The following is an 18,126-nucleotide window of genomic DNA, read 5'->3' on the forward strand; positions in this document are numbered from 1 at the left end:
CATGCCTGTAGTCCCAGTTACTCAGGAGGCTAAGGCAGAAAGATTGCAAGTTCAAGGGCAGCATCAGCATCTTAGTGAGACCCTCAGCAGCTTAATGAGATCCTGTCTCAAAATATATAATAAAAAAGGGTAGCTCAGTGGTAAAGCACCCTGGGGTTCAATCTCCAGTACCATAAAAAAAAAACATACTGCCCATCTCCTCCTTTTTCCTCCCACTCTCAGATAACACCTCAGAGCAGCCATCAATCCTGGTCTGACAGTTCCCCAAACTTCTCTGAACTCCCTCTCTATTCCTCTCAGGTATTACCCCTCAATAAATTCCTTGCATGCTTAATCCCTTCTTGGGATCTGCTCCTTAGATAACCTAGAATAACATTTATTACCTGCTTAATATTTACTTTTACATGAACTCATCATTAAATAGACATATTTAAGAAAGAGATGTTACATATATCTCTACTGGAAATAGGAACCCAATATTGTTTGCATAAGAACAATATCATTGGGGGAGGCACGGAGACAAATGCCTGTAACCCCAGCTACTCAGGAGATTAGGCAGGAGGATCACAAGTTCAAGATTAGCCTGGGCAATTCAGTGATACCCTATCTCAAAATAAAATAAAAAAGGCAGGCTGGGGTGTATCTCAGTGGTAAAGTGCCTCTGGGTTCAATCTCTAGTACCACAAAAAACTAATATAATAAAACAATGACCAAAAAAAAAATTACATGCTTAATAAACACAGGGAAAGCGTGTTTATTAAGCACATAACATTATTATTGTTATTTAATAATAATTAAATAATGTTATTTAATTTCTGCCAGATATCTAGAGCTTGCCTGCTAGAGAACCCAAATATGAGGATGGTTTGCTTTTGAAAGGGAATTTAGTTATTGTTAGAAAGGTATCAAAGACTCATTAGAGCTGGACACAGTGGTGCACACCTGTAATTCTGTAATTCCAGCTACTTTGAAGGCTGGGGCAAGAGGATGACAAGTTGAAAGTTAGCCTAGGCAATTTAGCAAGACCCTGTCTCAAAAAAACAAAAAACAAAAACAAAAACAAAAACTCTGGGTTTGTAGCTCAATGGCATAATGCCCCTGGGTTCAGTACCAATAAGTAAGTAAATAAACAATAAAAGGGATGGGGATGTAGCTCAGTGGTAGAGCACCTCTGGGTTCAATTTTGGGAGGTGGGGCATGGAGGCAAATGCCTGTAATCCCAGCTACTCAGGAGGTTAGGCAGGAGAGGGGAAAAAAATCTAATAGGCACCAAGAGAAGACTTTTCCTGAACCTAATCAGAAAGATCAAGAGCAAATAAACAGGGGCTGGAGATGTGGCTCAAGCGGTAGGGCGATCACCTGGCATGCGTGCGGCCCGGGTTCGATCCTCAGCACCACATACAAACAAAGATGTTGTGTCCACTGAAAACTAAAAAATAAATATTAAGAAATTCCCCCCACTCTCTCTCTTAAAAAAATACTTAAAAAAAAAGCAAATAAACAGAATAACTTTCTCAATTGACACTTCCACTTTAACACAAGCTGGGTGTATTGGTACATGCCTGTAATCCAAGAGACTGAGGCAGGAGGATCACAAATTTGAGATCAGCCACAAGTTCAAGGCCAGTCTCAGCAACCTAGTGAGACTCTGGTCAAAATAAAAAATTAAAAGGGCTGGAGATGTGGCTCATTGGTTAAGTGCCTCTGTGTTCAATCTGTGGCATATTGCGGAGGCTGGCTTTGAAATCAAGATTCTCCTGCCTCAGCGTCCTGAACTGCTGGGATTACAGGTGTGTGCCACTGCACCAAGCACACTTGCAGTATTTAAAAAAATATAATTCATGATTGGGGAAGAGAAAGATGTAGACATATGTCCATGGAGGGAGAAATGGGAGGTTGTTCAGGGAGAGAGAGGCTCTGGATCTAGACAGCAGGAAGAAACTATACACCCGTTTTGGGGGATAAGATGTGGAGGGGAGGGAAAAGAAGGCAGCTATTTTATAAGCCTACCACTTGGGGTGAAACTGTGGAGTGAAATTAAAATAAAATCACATGACATTATTTACACACCTGAGTTTGTGAATCTGGATTCATTCAGACTCTAAGCATCCTAAGCATATTAAAACAGTAATTCTTACAATAATAATCAAATCACTCCCTAGCCATTTGATTACATTTATATTTTCATGTTACCCCCAAATAATGGAGAATTGTTTCTATCTCTATCTATCAATCAATCAATCAATCTATCTATCTATCTATATCCTTAATGTACAGAGCCATATCCTCTGTCTCACAAGAACAAGCTAGAAAGTTATTGGGCTCCCGTGGCCTTTGGAGAACCAGCTTGTAGTTTATTGGAAAAGGATACAGTGTCTTTTCCATGGGTCACTGGTAGGACAAAGAGAGCAGGTATCACTTTAATAAGAGTTTAGTTGAAACTTGGTAGCAAATGAAGAAGCACCACCCTAACTGGAGAGAGAGGGAGAGGGAGGAAGGGAAGGTGGGAGGGAGGGAGAGAGGGGAGGAAAGAAGAGGAGGAGAGGGAGGGGAGAGGAAGACAAAAGAAAATAATTTGACTACTCCAGGGATGGATTTTGCTTCTGGCAGGGCTGGATATAGCACTGTATTGGGGACTCTATCTCTTGGCTTTGCTTTCTTCTTGTCATTAGTCTCAGGTGGCTGCTGGCAGCAGAGTTGGCTGCCCCAGGTTGATATCGCATCCTGTCCTCAAGCTCAGGGGAAAGAGAATCTCAACCAAAGTTGGTTCTGTTTGGGTCTCAATTCTGCCCTTGAAGCAATCACTGTGGCCAAGTTGACAGAAGCTCTAATTAACTGAGTTAAATGCCCACCTCCCACAGGAGGGGTGGAGTTAGCCTGTCTAGAACTGCACTAGCTGAGTGGAAAAGGAGCAATTTCCCAAGAAAATGAGACTGAAGTTGTTGGACGATAGGAGATGCTGGAGAATGTGAAAACACCAGGTGGTCTTCCTCAAGAAAGACTCGAGTTAGTAAGGTCCTCCTTTCCCACCCTTTCACAGACACAAACGTGCTCCGGAGGAGCTGCTGAGATCTTGGAAACTTCTGAGTATGTATACAGACAGCGTAAACCTCAGGCCAGGGGTCCCCACGAGGCACATCCCTGGCTGGGGGTGGGGTAGGGCTAGTGGACTCAGGGCTGATTCCTGCTGAGCTGAGCTCTGGATGCACATTCTTTGTATCCTGGTGCATCCTTAATGAGGGGCTTGGGAACATCACCCACTCACCATTCTAATTACCACTGGTATCAAGTTGATTAAGTCTATGCATCTATCCTTCAGGAATATTTTGACTTTTCTTTCACAGAAATTTTAAGACAAGTTGGTCAGTTCTGCAATAAAGAACTTTTTTTTTTCTCAAGTATTTTGGAGGTTTGTATTAAATTTGCAGAAGAATTTAGGGATTTTGGCTTTTTTTAATTCTAAGTCATCCAATCCATCATTATGGTAAATCTTTCTATGTAGACAATCATACTGACTACAAATAATCCTTTTTTTCTTTTTCTTTTGGAATCCTTATACCTTTATTTCTTCTTTTTTGTCTTATGGTACCTTCAAGGACGTTGATCTGATTTTGAAAGGAGTGATGAGAATTGGCAGTCTTGTCTTTTTCTTGAAGGCTGCTCCCACATGTGAAGTCAGTTTTTTAGAAAATATATCAGGCTGGGACTGGGTTTGTAGCTTAGTGGTAGAGGGCTTGCATAGCATATGCAAGGCACTGGGTTTGAACCGCAGCACCACATAAAAATAAATAAAATAAAGGTATTGTGTCCATCTACAACTCAAAAATACTTAAAAAATATATATCAGGCCGTATACTTCTGACATCCATTTTCACGGTACTTTACTATACATTAATAAAAACTAAAAAGAAAAAAATTTAGGAATAGTCCTAACCTCTTCTTATTACTATGCACACTAAGGATACCACTGAGCAGGTTTCAACTTGACTCAACTCTACGTTACTGGGGAAAGTAAGTCTTAAGTAAGAACACAGATGATTGCTGCCATGGATTTGGAACTATCAGGATGAGAAAGGGACACAGGGATGGTCTCAGTAGCTCCAGAACCAAATGAGAGGTAACATGGAAGCAGAGAGAAGAAGATTTCCACATAGTAGAAAGAAAAACTATCATTGGTATCTTACCAGAGAATAGATCACTGTTTGATAGTGAAATGAAAGTATTTAAGAGACCTGGATACATATTTCAAGGATACTGTACAGGACTCTCACCTCCAATATGGTGGAGTATAGACCTTGTCATGTCTTCTGTCTCCTCCAACTTCAAGCCTGAGGTTTTTTAAAGAATTGGGTTCATTCAATCCTACTTGAGAGGTTACTCTATTTTCCTATAGTATTTAGAAAACTGAACTCACAATAAAGTTAACAAAGACAAAAGTTTGTTCTTTGTATACCTGCCAAGTATGAACATGAAAAAAACAGAAGAAAGAAAACACTATTAGAATTTCTTTCTCCCAAAGAAACACTTGGCATCTATTATAAGTGTGTATTCGATAATCATAGAATAGATATAGTTATATCCCTTATTCTTCTTTTCCAAATCCTTAAACTTATTTGTGTTTTTTGAGGTTTCTAGGCATATATATCCACTGTTCTATAAATTTTTAAAAAAGTTTTTATTGGTGCATAATAATTATACAAAATAGTGGTTTCATTGTGGCATATATTTTTTTCTATAGTCTTCACAAGTAACAGAAATAGATAAAGTGGTCTTTTCATTGATTTGAAATCTTTTTTTTTTTAAAGCTTTACTAATGGGGTTGACTGCCCTTTTTTCTAAAATAGGAATTTTCAACGAGGTTTTAAAATTTTTTGAAGATGAGGGATAATTCTGATGGCAGAGTTCCCTCTCCCCCCCGTTTTTTTACTCTTTCATTCAACCCAGCGCCTTCTTTCTAGCAAATCTCCAGTTCGTTAGCAGATAAAAATACATCTGCAGAGTCTCCCAGAAGCTGCGCCATCAGCCTTGTAGCCAAGAAAGAAACCTCCTTTCTTGTGCTGCTGTAGAAATGTCTTCCTCCTCCTCCTCCTCTGGCTCACAGGGATCAAAGTCCCTTTCATTCTTGGATCGTTTTTCTCGGAGAAAATCTGGAGTTCAGACAGGGCGAATACTTGAAGGCAGGTCTGGAGCCGTGGCGCGCCTGTCCGCTCCACAACCCCGGCAAAGCTGCGCCCCCTCGCCGCGCGCCTTGAGAATACGCCAGCCAAGCCGAGAAATCCGTTACCAGGCTGCGGTGTCCCCAAAGGCCATTCCAAGGCGGAAGAAGACCAGGAAAACCGCTGTGTTGATTCCCCCGCCCCTTGGGCTGGGCGCTCAGCAGGTCAGGTTACAGACAGGTGAGGCCGCGGGCCGGGTGAGCTGCGGCCGCTAGAACACCTCTGGCCAGATGTTCCCACTCCGCAACCCCCAGGAGCTGGTACCCCAGAGAGGGGCACCTACAATGACCAGGCAGGGCAGGTTGCCTTGGGCGTATCGGAACTGGGCTATGGAAGGGGCAGCGCCGCTCCCAAAATGAGCATACCGCCCTTAGAAACTTAACATCTTTTACCAACCCCTCTTCTTTCTTTTCCTCCCCCTTCCAGGAATAAAGTAGATAGAGAAATGCAAATAAAAATAAGAACAAAACTTTCCAGCCACCTCCCCGGTAAAGAGGAGAAAGAGGGTGTAACTGCACTCAGTTCCTGACTTCCTGAAATGCATTTTCTAGTCTTAGAATTTGGGGATCAGGTGGTTAGGGGAGGCAATAATGTGAGTAGGCGAGAACTGGAGATTCTGCTTTGAAGCTGCGTTTGCATAACCTGCACTGGGCTTTTGTTTCCACCATGTATTTATTTGGGGTGAAGGGACTCTTGGGATGTAAGGTCTTGAGGCGGACGTTGCTTTGAAGGAGCAAACCTTGTTTTTCTTAGATTGTGTGGCACAAATTAGTAAAAATCACATATTCCAAAGAGGCTACCTTTTAATTTTTTTTATTACTGTGTATTCTGTTGTAGACAACCGGAAAGCTTAAACCCTCACGTTCCCCTTTACCAGGTTAGAGTCCCGAGGAGACTTTCGACCGCCTCCCACTTCCGACCACCAAAATTTCAGCAAGCCTCTGGAGCGATCCACAAGGTCTAGAGAAATCGAGCCATTTTCTGGCTTGCTTGTCTGAGACAGATCCACTCGGGAGGTGGGGGCCAACTCCCGGGAGGCTCTAACTCGGGGGAGGGGTGTCCCAGGCAGCAGACCTGCGGTTTACCTCGAGGAGTTCGTTCTGAGATGCACGTAAAGGGAGAAGGGGGCAGAGGGCTGAATAAAAAATGCCCTTCTTTTTTAAAAAAGAGGAGGGGGGAAGAATCAGACGTTAAATTCTTTTGCAAACATTCATGCCTAAGGAAGGGCTGGAACAGGCAGCCCCGGCCGCCGGAACCGGTCGGACAGGTAGCGAGCTTGTTGACACCGTTATGTTGCAGGGCGCATGCTCACTCCCAAGTTTCCTGGTGCCTTTTCTATTCCACCTTATGAAACTTTTTTCCCGGCGTGGTCTCACCCGCGATTTAAGGCTTAGGTGTCGCCAAGCCCAGAGGCTGGGAGTCTCCGGGAGTGCGGGGGAGAGGCCCGGGCAACGCCGCGGCGGGGGGGAGAGGAAGAGGGCAGGCGAGGCGGGAAGGTGGGCTCTGACCGCCGGGAGCTGGGGACCCAGCCGCCACCTCAGCCCCTAGCGGGAAGCAGTCGAGAGGAGGGGGCCTCAGCCTGGCAAAGGGACCCCACCATGCCCAAAGTCTTCCTGGTGAAGAGGAGGAGCCCGGGAGTCACGGTCCGCAGCTGGGATGAGCTCCCGGATGAAAAAAGGGCAGACGCTTACATCCCAGGTGAGCGCGGCGCGGGGGCCGGGCCTGGGCGCGGGGCTCTCCGGGTGGGGGAAGGGGCGGACGAGCTCTCTGTACTCATCGGTCGGGGCTGGGTTCCCCCCACCTCATCTCCTTCTTTCGGGCGGAGGACGCTAGGGTCTTCCAGGCGGAGAAAAGAGGGGAGTGAGGCTGGGAAGCCTGGGACACCCTGCGCTCCCTTCCCCCTAGTGGGAGCCTCTAATTGCCCGGCGGCAGGACCGTTGGCTGCCGCGCGGGCGGAGGTGGCCCAGGAAGGAGGTTGAAAACCAAAAAGGGATACATTCAATCCCACGTCCTCAAGGGAGGTGGTGGTGCATGAAGGTCCGCCAACCCCTCTAAAGCTAGATTGGAAGAGGTCGGAGTCGCCTCCCCGGGCACAAGAAACTTGGCGCGCGGGGTCCTCCGCCGCGCATGACCCTCAGTTCCTCGTGGGAACCGGTTTGGGGCTAAGGATCTGACCCCAGCACCCCAAAGTAGTTCGAGGGGCCGAAATGGGTGTTTACTCGCATACCCCGGCGACATTGCCCACTTGGCCTGGTGCCCAGGTCCGGGGCGGGGCGGTGGCTGCGGCACCGCCCGCAGGTCAAACTGCCGCGGGCGCCCGTGCCTGACGCCGCGTGTGTGTGTCTATCGGTTGCGGCCCCTCCCTCCCTCTGCAGTGGTCCTGGGCTGTCTGCTCCACGATCCCCCCGAGGACTGCCGCAGCGACGGCGGCAGCAGCAGCGGCGGCGGCAGCAGCAGCAGCGCCGGGGAACCTGGAGGCGCCGAGAGCAGCTTGTCCCCGCGCGCCCTGGAGCGCGAAACCCCCGAGCCCCGCGACGCCGAGGACCCAGATGGACACTTGGCAGCAAAGCAGCGCCCGGTTGCCAGGTCAAAAATCAAGGTACGGTGTCGACTCTGCCCCCGCCGCCACCTGCACCACGCCCTGGCGTCGGGCTCCCGGGGCCGGCGCCCCTCCCTGCCGCGCCCGCCCGCGCACCCCAGCACCCGCGCCCCAAGCTGGCGGGTCACACCGCTCCTGCACCTGCCTCTGGGCGGCGGCCAGGGCTTCTCCGCGCGTCCTCTTTCCGGTGCCGCTTCGCCCAGTGGACCCGCTTCCAAAGCGGACTCAATCCTCTTGGGTGGCCCCGCCTGACGCCGATAGTGGCCTCTAGAACTGTCAAGAGGGATCAAGGACCACTTCCTCCCTTTAGCAGCCCATTCTACGCACAAGGCCTGACTCATAACCAGGTTTTGGGATTGCAGGGTCAGGAAAAAAAAAAAAAAAAAAAAAAGAACGAGGGCTTTCAAAAATTCCATCCTCTGGGGCGCAGCCCCCTGCGCCACGTGATTTAGAGTTTCATATCCTTTGTGTTTTGAGGCAGCTTAGCACACAGTGGGCCTCTGCAACCATAGTTATTCCTAGTACCAATTGTGGAGTGTTTAGACGGGAGGCCTGTACTGGGCACTTTGATTCGTTGTTTGTCTCAAATCTTGGTGAATTAAGTTGATGGATAAAAGGGTTCACATAAGAATTTCTTTAGAGCCTTTAACCCAGTGGTTTGGAGCGTCTGTTTCCCTTTTACTGTCGTGCTTCGGCGCTCCATCAAGAATTCTAGAATTGTAGGCAACATTATTTAGGTGCCCATGTGCACTTTTTTGGGTAGACGTTCCATGATCACCTGCTCAAAGGATCCGCTACCCCCCAGGATTAAGGAATCCCGTTCTACAGACTCATAGCCAGCCAGAAGTAGGGGGTGGTGTTTTATGAATCACCTGACCTGGGTTTCTAGCTTGGTGGGCTACAGTGCCACTCTGCAAAGTATGTGATAACTTTAGGGCGGTCCTGCCACCGTGGCCGGAGAGGGGGGTGGGGGAGATTGGGGTGGAGAATACAGGCATTAGCTGGGGGTTGTGAGAACAGCGGTTAACTTTCCTGAGAGAGGCAGTCCCTCTCCCCATGCACATTCCTGGCTCCTGGGGCTTGACTCAGGGGTAGGCGGGGTTGCATTTGGTTATGAATTGTGGTTTGAGGCTAGAGCTAGAATCCGGAGGAAAGACCTCTTTAAAGGATATTGTCAACTGCGCCTGCTATTTAGCCGTAAAGAGTGTTGCTCAGGTTCAAAGTCAGCTGGCCTGTGGTGGTTCTGGGCCAGGTGGGGTTAAGTGGGTGGGAACGGTTTGCCGTGTGGCTGGTAGCTCTGCCCTTTGGGAAATTCTACAAAGTGTCCCACTTGCATATTTATCACCAGGCTGGAGAGACAATCACAACCGTTGTTTTGGGAGGTACTGTAGCCAATTTGCCCCTCTGTCCCCTCACCCCACATTGCCCAGAATCCCCTGAAGAGAAACTGGGAGGTGTGAGAGAGATCTAGTCCCTTATCTAACATTTGAGGGCTTTCTTTCCTTACCCAAGCAAATATCGCCATTGGAACCCTGGATTAAGGGAATAAATCAATTATTTCCAAGATCAGTCACTATGTTCTTGGGAGCTGGGAGGGTGTGTATGGTGTAGTTTGCTCTTGTGCAGTCTACAAGGATCCTTCTCTCCATAGTTTCCTAGGGAGTTTTTATTTACTGATAGCATTCGGGTTCCTTCTGTCTGCCTCTAACTCAAAGAGAGAAATCTTAGTATTAGTATTCTTTGATCCTTTAGAATATCAGCCATGGTATTGGTGGGTTTTCAAATGACTGATCAAATTGTCCACAATTTAGCATGTTGTGCAATTCTAAAGTTCTTTGCAAGGCATGCTAAACTCAAAGAGTTTCTTTTAAGAATTAGTTTCTTGGGCTCAAGCCGTAGTGCGCTCGCCTGGCATGCGTGTGCCCGGGTTCGATCCTCAGCACCACATACAAACAAACATGTTGTGTCTGCCGAAAACTAAAAAATAAATATTAAAAAAAAAAAAAAGAATTAGTTTCTTAAGTGGAAGAGAAGGAAAGCCATTCAAGGATGAGGACCATTCATGATGCATTGCTGTTTGGGGTAGGGGTATTGAGGATGGAACCAGGGCCTCATGCTGGGCAAGTGCTCTACCATGAGCTAGGGTCCCCAGCCTGATGGCATGCTTTAATACCTCACTAGGCAGAGGGCTTTAATGATAGGAGTAAGGGCAAATTTGAGCCATTGTATCCTTTACAGGGAGGCAACAAACAATCCTACTTTATGGAGTGCCTGCAGTATGCAAGGCAATGAAAACGCTCCCATCTGGGTGTTCCTTCTAGAATCCTCTTTCAGTTGTGGTGAAGCATCTAAGCTCCAGCTTTGTCAATTCTTAGCTTGTGACCTTGAGCAAGTTGCTCATCCTCTGGGCCTCAGTTTCCTTATCTGTAAAATGGGGGCTAACAATGATAGTTGTGAGAATAAATAAGTTAAAGGTACAACATGGTATGTGCCCAGTAACTGTAGATACTGTTTGGGTTGGTGGGGAAACATACATACTATTAACTATTATAGGAGAATGAATGTCCAACCAGAAGCATAGGCAAAGATGTGATCACTTCCAAGCATAGGCAAAGATGTGATCACTTCCAAATAGGGAAGTTTGCTTGACATGGATTTGAAGGCTGTGGAAATTGCTGGCAGGGCAGGCTTTAGAGTGGTATGGGCTGAGCCCCACAACTTGAGTAAGGAAAAGACTCAGAGCTCTGGTGTCTAAATGATAGGAGATGCAGCAGTTGGGGAGAGTTGGAAGTATAAGGTTGGAAAAGGAGGACAGAGTGAGATGGTTCAGGGGGCCAAGCCAAGAAGCATGGATGCTCCTGGAGAAGAAGCTCTGGAAGGTTTTTGAGAAGGAAAACCAAATCCTACCATCTGTCCTCATAGACAGTTTATTTCCTCAAAGCTTCTTCCCTGATTTGTAAAATGAGGAAATAATAGAACTGGCCTTGGAAGCATGGTGTTGGTTAAATAGTTAGATAACAAACGCAAAATATTTAGCACTTTTGTGCATGCACAAACTGTCTAACAGGGAGTTGGCTGACAGTGACATACAGCAAGGTCTACTAAGGTCTAACATTGTGTTGCCTGCTATAGAGACTTGGGATTTGGCAACCTGCTCTTGTTTATGTGGTGAGGGGATCAGAAAAGGAGTCCTGGAGGCAGGTTAGGAAATGTGATCCATCCCAGCTGCCTTTTGACTGTGGACCTCAGGGCAAGTTGTGAAACTGTCTTTTTAATACCAAGGATTCTGTAATTTTACAAAACAGATTGAGGTGGGGAGATAACGTATATCTAGGACAGTGTTCATGCCAGGTCTCTTTGATTCCTTTTGTGATAGAACCATTTGTAGATCTCCAGCTGTGGGTTAGAGAAACCCAGAAAATACTGATTACCTTTGTCCAGAGTCTTATCAGAAACAAAGTTTGGAATTAATTCAGTTGACTGATATTATTTATTCCCCAGTGTGGCTAGGAGAATCCAGCATCAAATACAGACTAACAGGTGAAATTGTTCTATCCATCCTGAACTTTTCTCTCTTCCTTCGGCCTCTCCTGTGGGTAAAAGAAATTGAGTTTAGTGGACACAGTGGTACATGCCTATAAACCTAGTGACTTAGGAGGCTGAGGCAGGAGGACTACAAGTTTGAGGCCAGCCTCAGCAACTTAGCGAAGCTCTAAGCAACTTTTCAAGAACCTGTCTCAACAATTAGAAGAGTTAGAGATGTAACTCAGTGGTAAAGCACTCTGGGTTCAATCCTCAGCATCCAAAAACAAAACAGCTGAGTTTAGAATTCTCTGAAAGTACTCTCAGTCTTTTACCTATCTCTCTAGTGTGACTTTTCCAGTCGTGACAGATATATGAACTTGGAGTACTCTTTTTCTTCCTCATCACTTTTAATTATGGAGAATTTCAAAGGCAGAGCGGTATGTATCCGTCATCTAGTCCCAACAACCATTGCCCTTGACCGGTCTTGCCATACATACCTCCCTTTATCCTTTCACACATGACTTTGAAGTAAATCTCAGACGTCACTCTAAGTCATGCACGGAGTAACTGCAGACTACACACATATACAACTATGGTCCCCGGAGATTACAATGTCTGGTGATTCTTAGCCAGCTTAGTTTGTGTAAGTGCACACTCTATGATGCCCGCGCAATGATGAAATTGCCTAACAAGGTTTTCTGAGAATATATCCCTGGCATTAAGCAATGCCTGACTGTATTGCGAGTATAAATAGTTCAGAATGTACCTCTAATAGGTAAATACATGATCACACCCACATGAACTATTGTTAAATATCTCATAAATTCCTACTCCCCCCCCCCCCCCCCCCGCCAGTTTGCTTAACCAGGTCTACAATGATGTCTACACATTGTAATTGATTGGCAACGTTTTTCAGTCTTTTTTAATTGATGCATTTTCCCTCCATTTCTTTTTATGTCCTTTCAAGTTAATTGTTAAAGAAATGGGTTATTGTTTTGTGGAGTTCCCAACAGTCTGGATTTTGCTGAATGTATCACCAAGGGGTTTTAACATTCCTCAGTCCTCTCTGTTTTCTCTAAATGGGTATTTGGTGCTGCAGCTGTACTGTCCAGTGTGATAGCCCTTGTCACATGTGGCTTTTTAGTTAAGTAAGATTAAAAATTAAGCTCTTTGGCCACGCTAGCTGTTTTTTTAGTGGCTCCCGTATTGAACAGTACAGAATAGAATCTTTTGATCACCGTTAGAAAGTTGTATTGGGTAGTACTGTTCTACATGCTTGACCAGATTTATTTTATTTTGGCTAGAATATGTCACTGTGGGGTTGTATATTTCCATCAAGAGGCACTGAATATTTGTTAGCAACTGTTATGCTCAGTGGCTAAATATTTCTGATTATCAGATATTGCAAAACAGTGATATTCCAGTTCTGTTCTTCATTTATGAGCTTACATATGTCTTTTTTTTTTAAAGAGAGAGAGAGAGAGAATTTTTTAATATTTATTTTTTAGTTTTCGGCAGACACAACATCTTTGTTTGTATGTGGTGCTGAGGACTGAACCCGGGCCACACGCATGCCAGGCGAGCGAGCTACTGCTTGAGCCACATCCCCAGCCCTTACATATGTCTTTTTTTTTTTTTTTCTTCTTACGTGTGTGGTTTTGGGGATTGAACCCAGGGTCTTGTGCATGCTAAACATATGTTGTACTACTGAGCACATCTCCAGTCCTCTGGCTCACTTATTTATTTAATACCTTTGTTTATATTTATGTGGTCCTGAGGATCATATCTCACGTATGCTAGGCAAGCGCTCTACCACTAAGCTACAACCCAAGCCCATTTTTTTACAGAGAGACTTCCCCCCATCTATTATTTGGTTTCCTTTTTTTAAAAAAAATATTTATTTTTTAGTTATAGGTGGACACAATATCTTTATTTTATATTTATGTGGTACTGAGGTTCCAACCCAGTGCCCCACACATGCCAGGCCAGTGCTCTACCTCCGAGCCACAACCTCTGCCCCTTATTTGGTTTCTTATTGGGACAATTCATCCAGGAAAGGCAGAAGAATGCTCGATTCCTTTCTGTTATTTTTTTTTAATTTTTTTATTAGTTGCACATGACAATACAATGATCTTGACATATCATATCCTTACTGTTATATATGAATGAAGATAATTAATTGGCTAACCAAAATTCTCCAGTGATAGCCAATTAGTTATTTCAAAGCATTGTTGTGAAACATGGTTTTAGGCTGTTTTTAAAAAACCTATTGATTTGATATTAGAAGGGAACATAAGTTCTGTCTCGAAACTCTGCCTCTTGTCACCTATCTACCAAGGCAGAATTGAATACCCTTCCTCTCTCCCCAGTGAAACTTGCTGACTATCTTCCTCTTGTGTATTTGACTAACCAGACTTTTTTTTTTTTTTTTAACAGTACTAGGGATTCAACCCAGGGCCTTGCATGCTAGGCAACTATTCTACTACCTCATTCCTAGCCCTTAAAAAAAAAAAGTAGGGATAGAATCTTACTAAGTTGCTGAGGCTGACCTTGAACCTGTGATCCTCCTGCCTCAGCTCCCCCAAGTAGCTGGAATTACAGGTTTTATAGCACTCTGACTAGACTCCTTAAAGTGTTCTCATCAAAGCCAGAGAATACTGCCTACTGTGCTCATTTCCCAGCACCTGACAGTAGTGCCTGACTCATAGGAAGATACAAATCAACACAGAACAAGAATGCAGGCAAGGAAGACAATTGTCCATAGACAAGTGACAGCATTGAAGGAAAACACAGGAAAGAAGAGGAAAAGGGGATCTGGAAAAATGCTAAGAATGAATTATCAAGTTAATTTATTTATTTATTCATTTATTTGTTTTTTTTTAAAAGTAATTTAGCCTTTATTTATTTATTTTGCTGTGCTGAGAATGAAACTCTGGGTCTTGCACATGCGAAGTACACTCTATAACAGCTACATTCCCAGCCCCTCAGACCACTTTTAAATTTGCATAAAGGTGAAGTGGATTTTTATTGTTGGAAGGGATGGCCTGAGTTTAATTGCAGACAATAGAATCCACAGCAGCTAATTAAAACAAAGAATGAGTAGTTAAATGGTACTAAATGAACCAAACTGGGCTCCCAGGAATGATCCTAAGAGCCCCACTGTAGAAACTAAGTCACTTGTGGAACTATGGCTGCTGCCCAGCCAGGAAGCTGCTGCCTCTATGGCTTGATGTTTCTGTTAATGAAGAGTGTAAGCTGACTGTCTCCTGCCTGGAATTGGGCAGAAGCCCAGTTAACTCAGGGTTGAAATCAAATCCCCCAATAAATGTGTGCAATTGGTAGAATCCAAGTCTCCTCTTAAACTATAGCTGCCAGGGAGTCTGGGAAATGTAGTTTGCAGCTCTCTAGCCCCTATAGTACAGGAAGGCCCAACAAAAGAAGTTGAAATTGATACTGAGATTGTCCAATCATAGGGTTCACCGCTGGAATCTTGGAAACTTATATGGCCTAGACTCCTTACTTTCCGAGTAAGAAAGGAAAAGCCCAGAAAATTTTCATTGAATTCTTTGCAGTTAGCCAAAGCCCTACCCATGGGCTCTAAGTTCCTATCTTGGGATAGAATTTTCTGAGGTGATAGAAAAATTCTCTCTCAAGTTTTTATTGAATTCCTCACAGTCATTAGTGGCAGAGCCCAACCCAAGAATCTTTATTTTAGCATTTTTGTGCATTGTGGGACAACTACACCATCCAATATGACAGGCATGGTCAACATGTAGCTTTGACACTTCAGCCTTTATTGAATCTGATGTTAAGGAATCTGAACTTGTTCCTCGAGGAGATACAAGTTGAACCATAAGGTGCATTTCTTCTCCCCCTTTCCAACATCAATCCCAGATCATGGACCTGTCCTGCCCTGACTTGTACTGAGGAGAGTATAACGCAAGTTTCACTTTTAAAAATCTCCATGTGGGTACCTTAGAGGCCAGGTGACCACGGACAGTTTATATATCTTTGAGCCTTGGTTTTATCTTCTGGCTTATAAGGAGGTATTCCCTTCATCATCTCTGCCTTTGAGGTTCTGTATTCTGCCTTGTTAGGGAAGTTGTGACATCTCAGCCTACATGTTAAATGGAGGGAAATCTGAATTCAAAGAAGTTGGGAAAATATGCTAGCTTAGCATGCTGTGAGCATTCAAGCATAGGCAACATGTCAGTGGAAATCTTGTCCAAATGGCCACTGGAAGGTAGTCTTGAACTCAGAGTATCTTTCCACAGTAAATAGGACCATTGATTTTTTTTTTTTTTAATGGTACTGAGAATAGAACCCAGGGCCTTATGCATGCTAGGCAAGTACTGTACCACTGAGCCACATCCCCAGTCCTAGGACCATTAATTTAATAAACTGGTCTAGTGGAAAAATCATAATGGAAAATGGAGTTGTTCCCCCGTTTTGTTGGTTTTTCTTTAGAAGTTTGACAGGTGAGTGATCTTAGCCCGCTTTGAAGTTGGTCATAGAGCCAGGTGAGATCCCTGCTTCCCTGGGTGTTCTTGACGTTTTCCGCAGCCCTGATACAATAATCATTTTGGTTTTGCTGCAGAAGCCTGTTCTTTTTAGAAAGACTTGAGGGGAATTTTGTTTGTTTTTTAAAACAAAAACTGAGTTGGGTTTGGTGGCGTACCCTGTAATCCCAGAGGCTTGGGAGGCTGAGGCAGGAGGATCCGGAGTTCAAAGCCTGCCTCAGCAAAAATGAGGCACTAAGCAACTCAGTGAGACCCGTCTCTTAAAAAAATACAAACTAGGGCTTGGGATGTGGCTCAGTGGTCAAGTGCCCCTGAGTTCAATCCCTGGTACCAATAAATGAATAAATGAATGAATGAATACATACATACACACAGAGCTCTTGCAGAGAAAGGACTATGAGTAGAAGAATAAGACAAACCAAAAACTTGGAAAATTGCTTATTTGCTCTTCATCTTTCTTGCCCTGAATTAATTTCCAGACTGATGTCATTTCCCATCCTCTAGGGTAATTTCCCCACTTCATTAATAAGACTTTACAAAGTGATAATTTTGGATTCAGGGTGAGACTATTAGGCTTTTTCAGAAAGTAGCATGATGTAAATACCACCCTTGGCAGGTCTGGAACAGTATCCTATAATTAAATGCATTAATAATTTCTGTATCAAAACACATGAATGTTGACACTACACGGAATAAAGTCTGTGCATATTTTCACATCAGCTCGGGTCAGATTTCACTGCCCAGGGAGATAGAAAAGAAATGTTAGTTTTCAGAGCTTTTGGGATTATAGCTTTGTGGATGAAGGACTGGGGGGTTTGTAGCTCACACTGAAGATTAGTTCTCTTGTTCTAAAGCTGCAGAGAGAAAAATTCAAAAGCACACTGAGAAACTAAAGATTTTGACCAATTACCTTTTATTTAGGATCGCAGATTTTTGGAGCTGGTTTAACTGCAATAGGTCTTAACAAGTGCCAAGTCTTTTTAAAGTAGCTTATCTTCCTTAATTCCTTAATTTATTTCCAAGAGGCAAATATCATGATTCATATTTTACAAGTGATGAAATTAAGGTTTAGAGGTTATGTAACTCACCTATATCCCTCAGACTGTAAGCTGTGGAGAAGGAATTGAGCTTAGAAAGTTGGAAAACAAACCCTAATGTTAGCTCCTGGTACTGCTAAAGAGATCACATAGGATCATTTAATATTTTTACATATAGGGAAGCTATGACCCAGGGATATTAAATGACATTTCACATCATCCAAATAACCAGGGCTAGGTTTTCATCCAATTCCTCAGCATTTCTTGTATCTATTCCACAATCGTAACCAATATGACCAAAATGTGACTTAGGTCTCAGTTTAGATCTCAGATGTAATTTGGTATAGTATTTGTAGAATGGAGTAATAAGGGAAGACTGGTAAACTCTCCTTTGAACTTTTAGGAGGTAGAGTGTTTGGTACAGACTTGTGTAAACATAATAAAAGTGCCCAGTGAGCAAATATGTGACCTGGGGAGGGAGAATTGGTCCTCTGGCTCAAGTGATGTCCTTCCAGGAATCAGAAAATGTTTTGTGTCATGCATCCCATCCTGGGAGAGAACTCCAGAAATGTGGTAGATCTGGGCTGGGGGTGCAGCTTAGTGGTAGAGAATGAGCTTAGCATGTACAAGGCTGTGGCTTCCATCCCCAGCACCAAAATGAATACAGTAAGTAATCAAATAAATAAATAAGTATTTATGAAATGTGGCAGATCTGGTATTCTGGAAAGAATATGATACATTTATTACTGTTCTAGTTTACCCAGTCATGATACACAAGTAACCCCAAATTTGGTAACTAAAAATAATCTATATTGTGTCTTCTACTTGCAAAGGCTCAGCTGGGCAGTAATTTACCTGGGAATTTATCTTATGATTGCAGCTAGACGGCAGCTGGGGCCGGAGTCTTCCAGGGCCTTCCCTACACTAGATATCCAAGAGGGCTCACTCAGAGGATTGGCAGTTGATATTAACTGCCCCTGTCTCCAGTCTTTTCCTAGTTGCTTTGATTGAGTGGGTCTACCATCATTTTTTAATAAGTACCTTCTGATGGACATATAAGTAGTTTTCAGGCTATTGTTATCACAGACCAAATTTCAAGGCACAAGATGTGAAATACACTTTTTGGAATAAATTTTTTATTTAGGAATTTATATTGCAAATATCCCTTTCTTTCTGAGAAGTGAAATAGTTTGGCAGGCCTGCTGATAGTCTGGCAGAAGCTTTCTTCA

General features: G+C 44.1%; 1 protein-coding gene across 1 annotated transcript in view; it reads left to right on the forward strand.

The window, feature by feature from the left end:
• The first annotated feature begins 5,206 nt into the window (after positions 1-5,206).
• Positions 5,207-18,126, forward strand: part of Ovol2 (ovo like zinc finger 2) — a 33,220-nt gene continuing 20,300 nt past the window's right edge. The window contains exons 1-2 of the mRNA XM_005320446.5: positions 5,207-6,914; positions 7,592-7,815. Of these exons, the coding sequence (XP_005320503.1) occupies positions 6,815-6,914; positions 7,592-7,815 (324 nt within the window). The 5' untranslated portion in view covers positions 5,207-6,814. The remainder of the gene's footprint in view (positions 6,915-7,591; positions 7,816-18,126) is intronic.

Source organism: Ictidomys tridecemlineatus, chromosome 5 (assembly GCF_052094955.1).
Source record: "Ictidomys tridecemlineatus isolate mIctTri1 chromosome 5, mIctTri1.hap1, whole genome shotgun sequence".
Lineage (NCBI taxonomy): Eukaryota > Metazoa > Chordata > Mammalia > Rodentia > Sciuridae > Ictidomys > Ictidomys tridecemlineatus.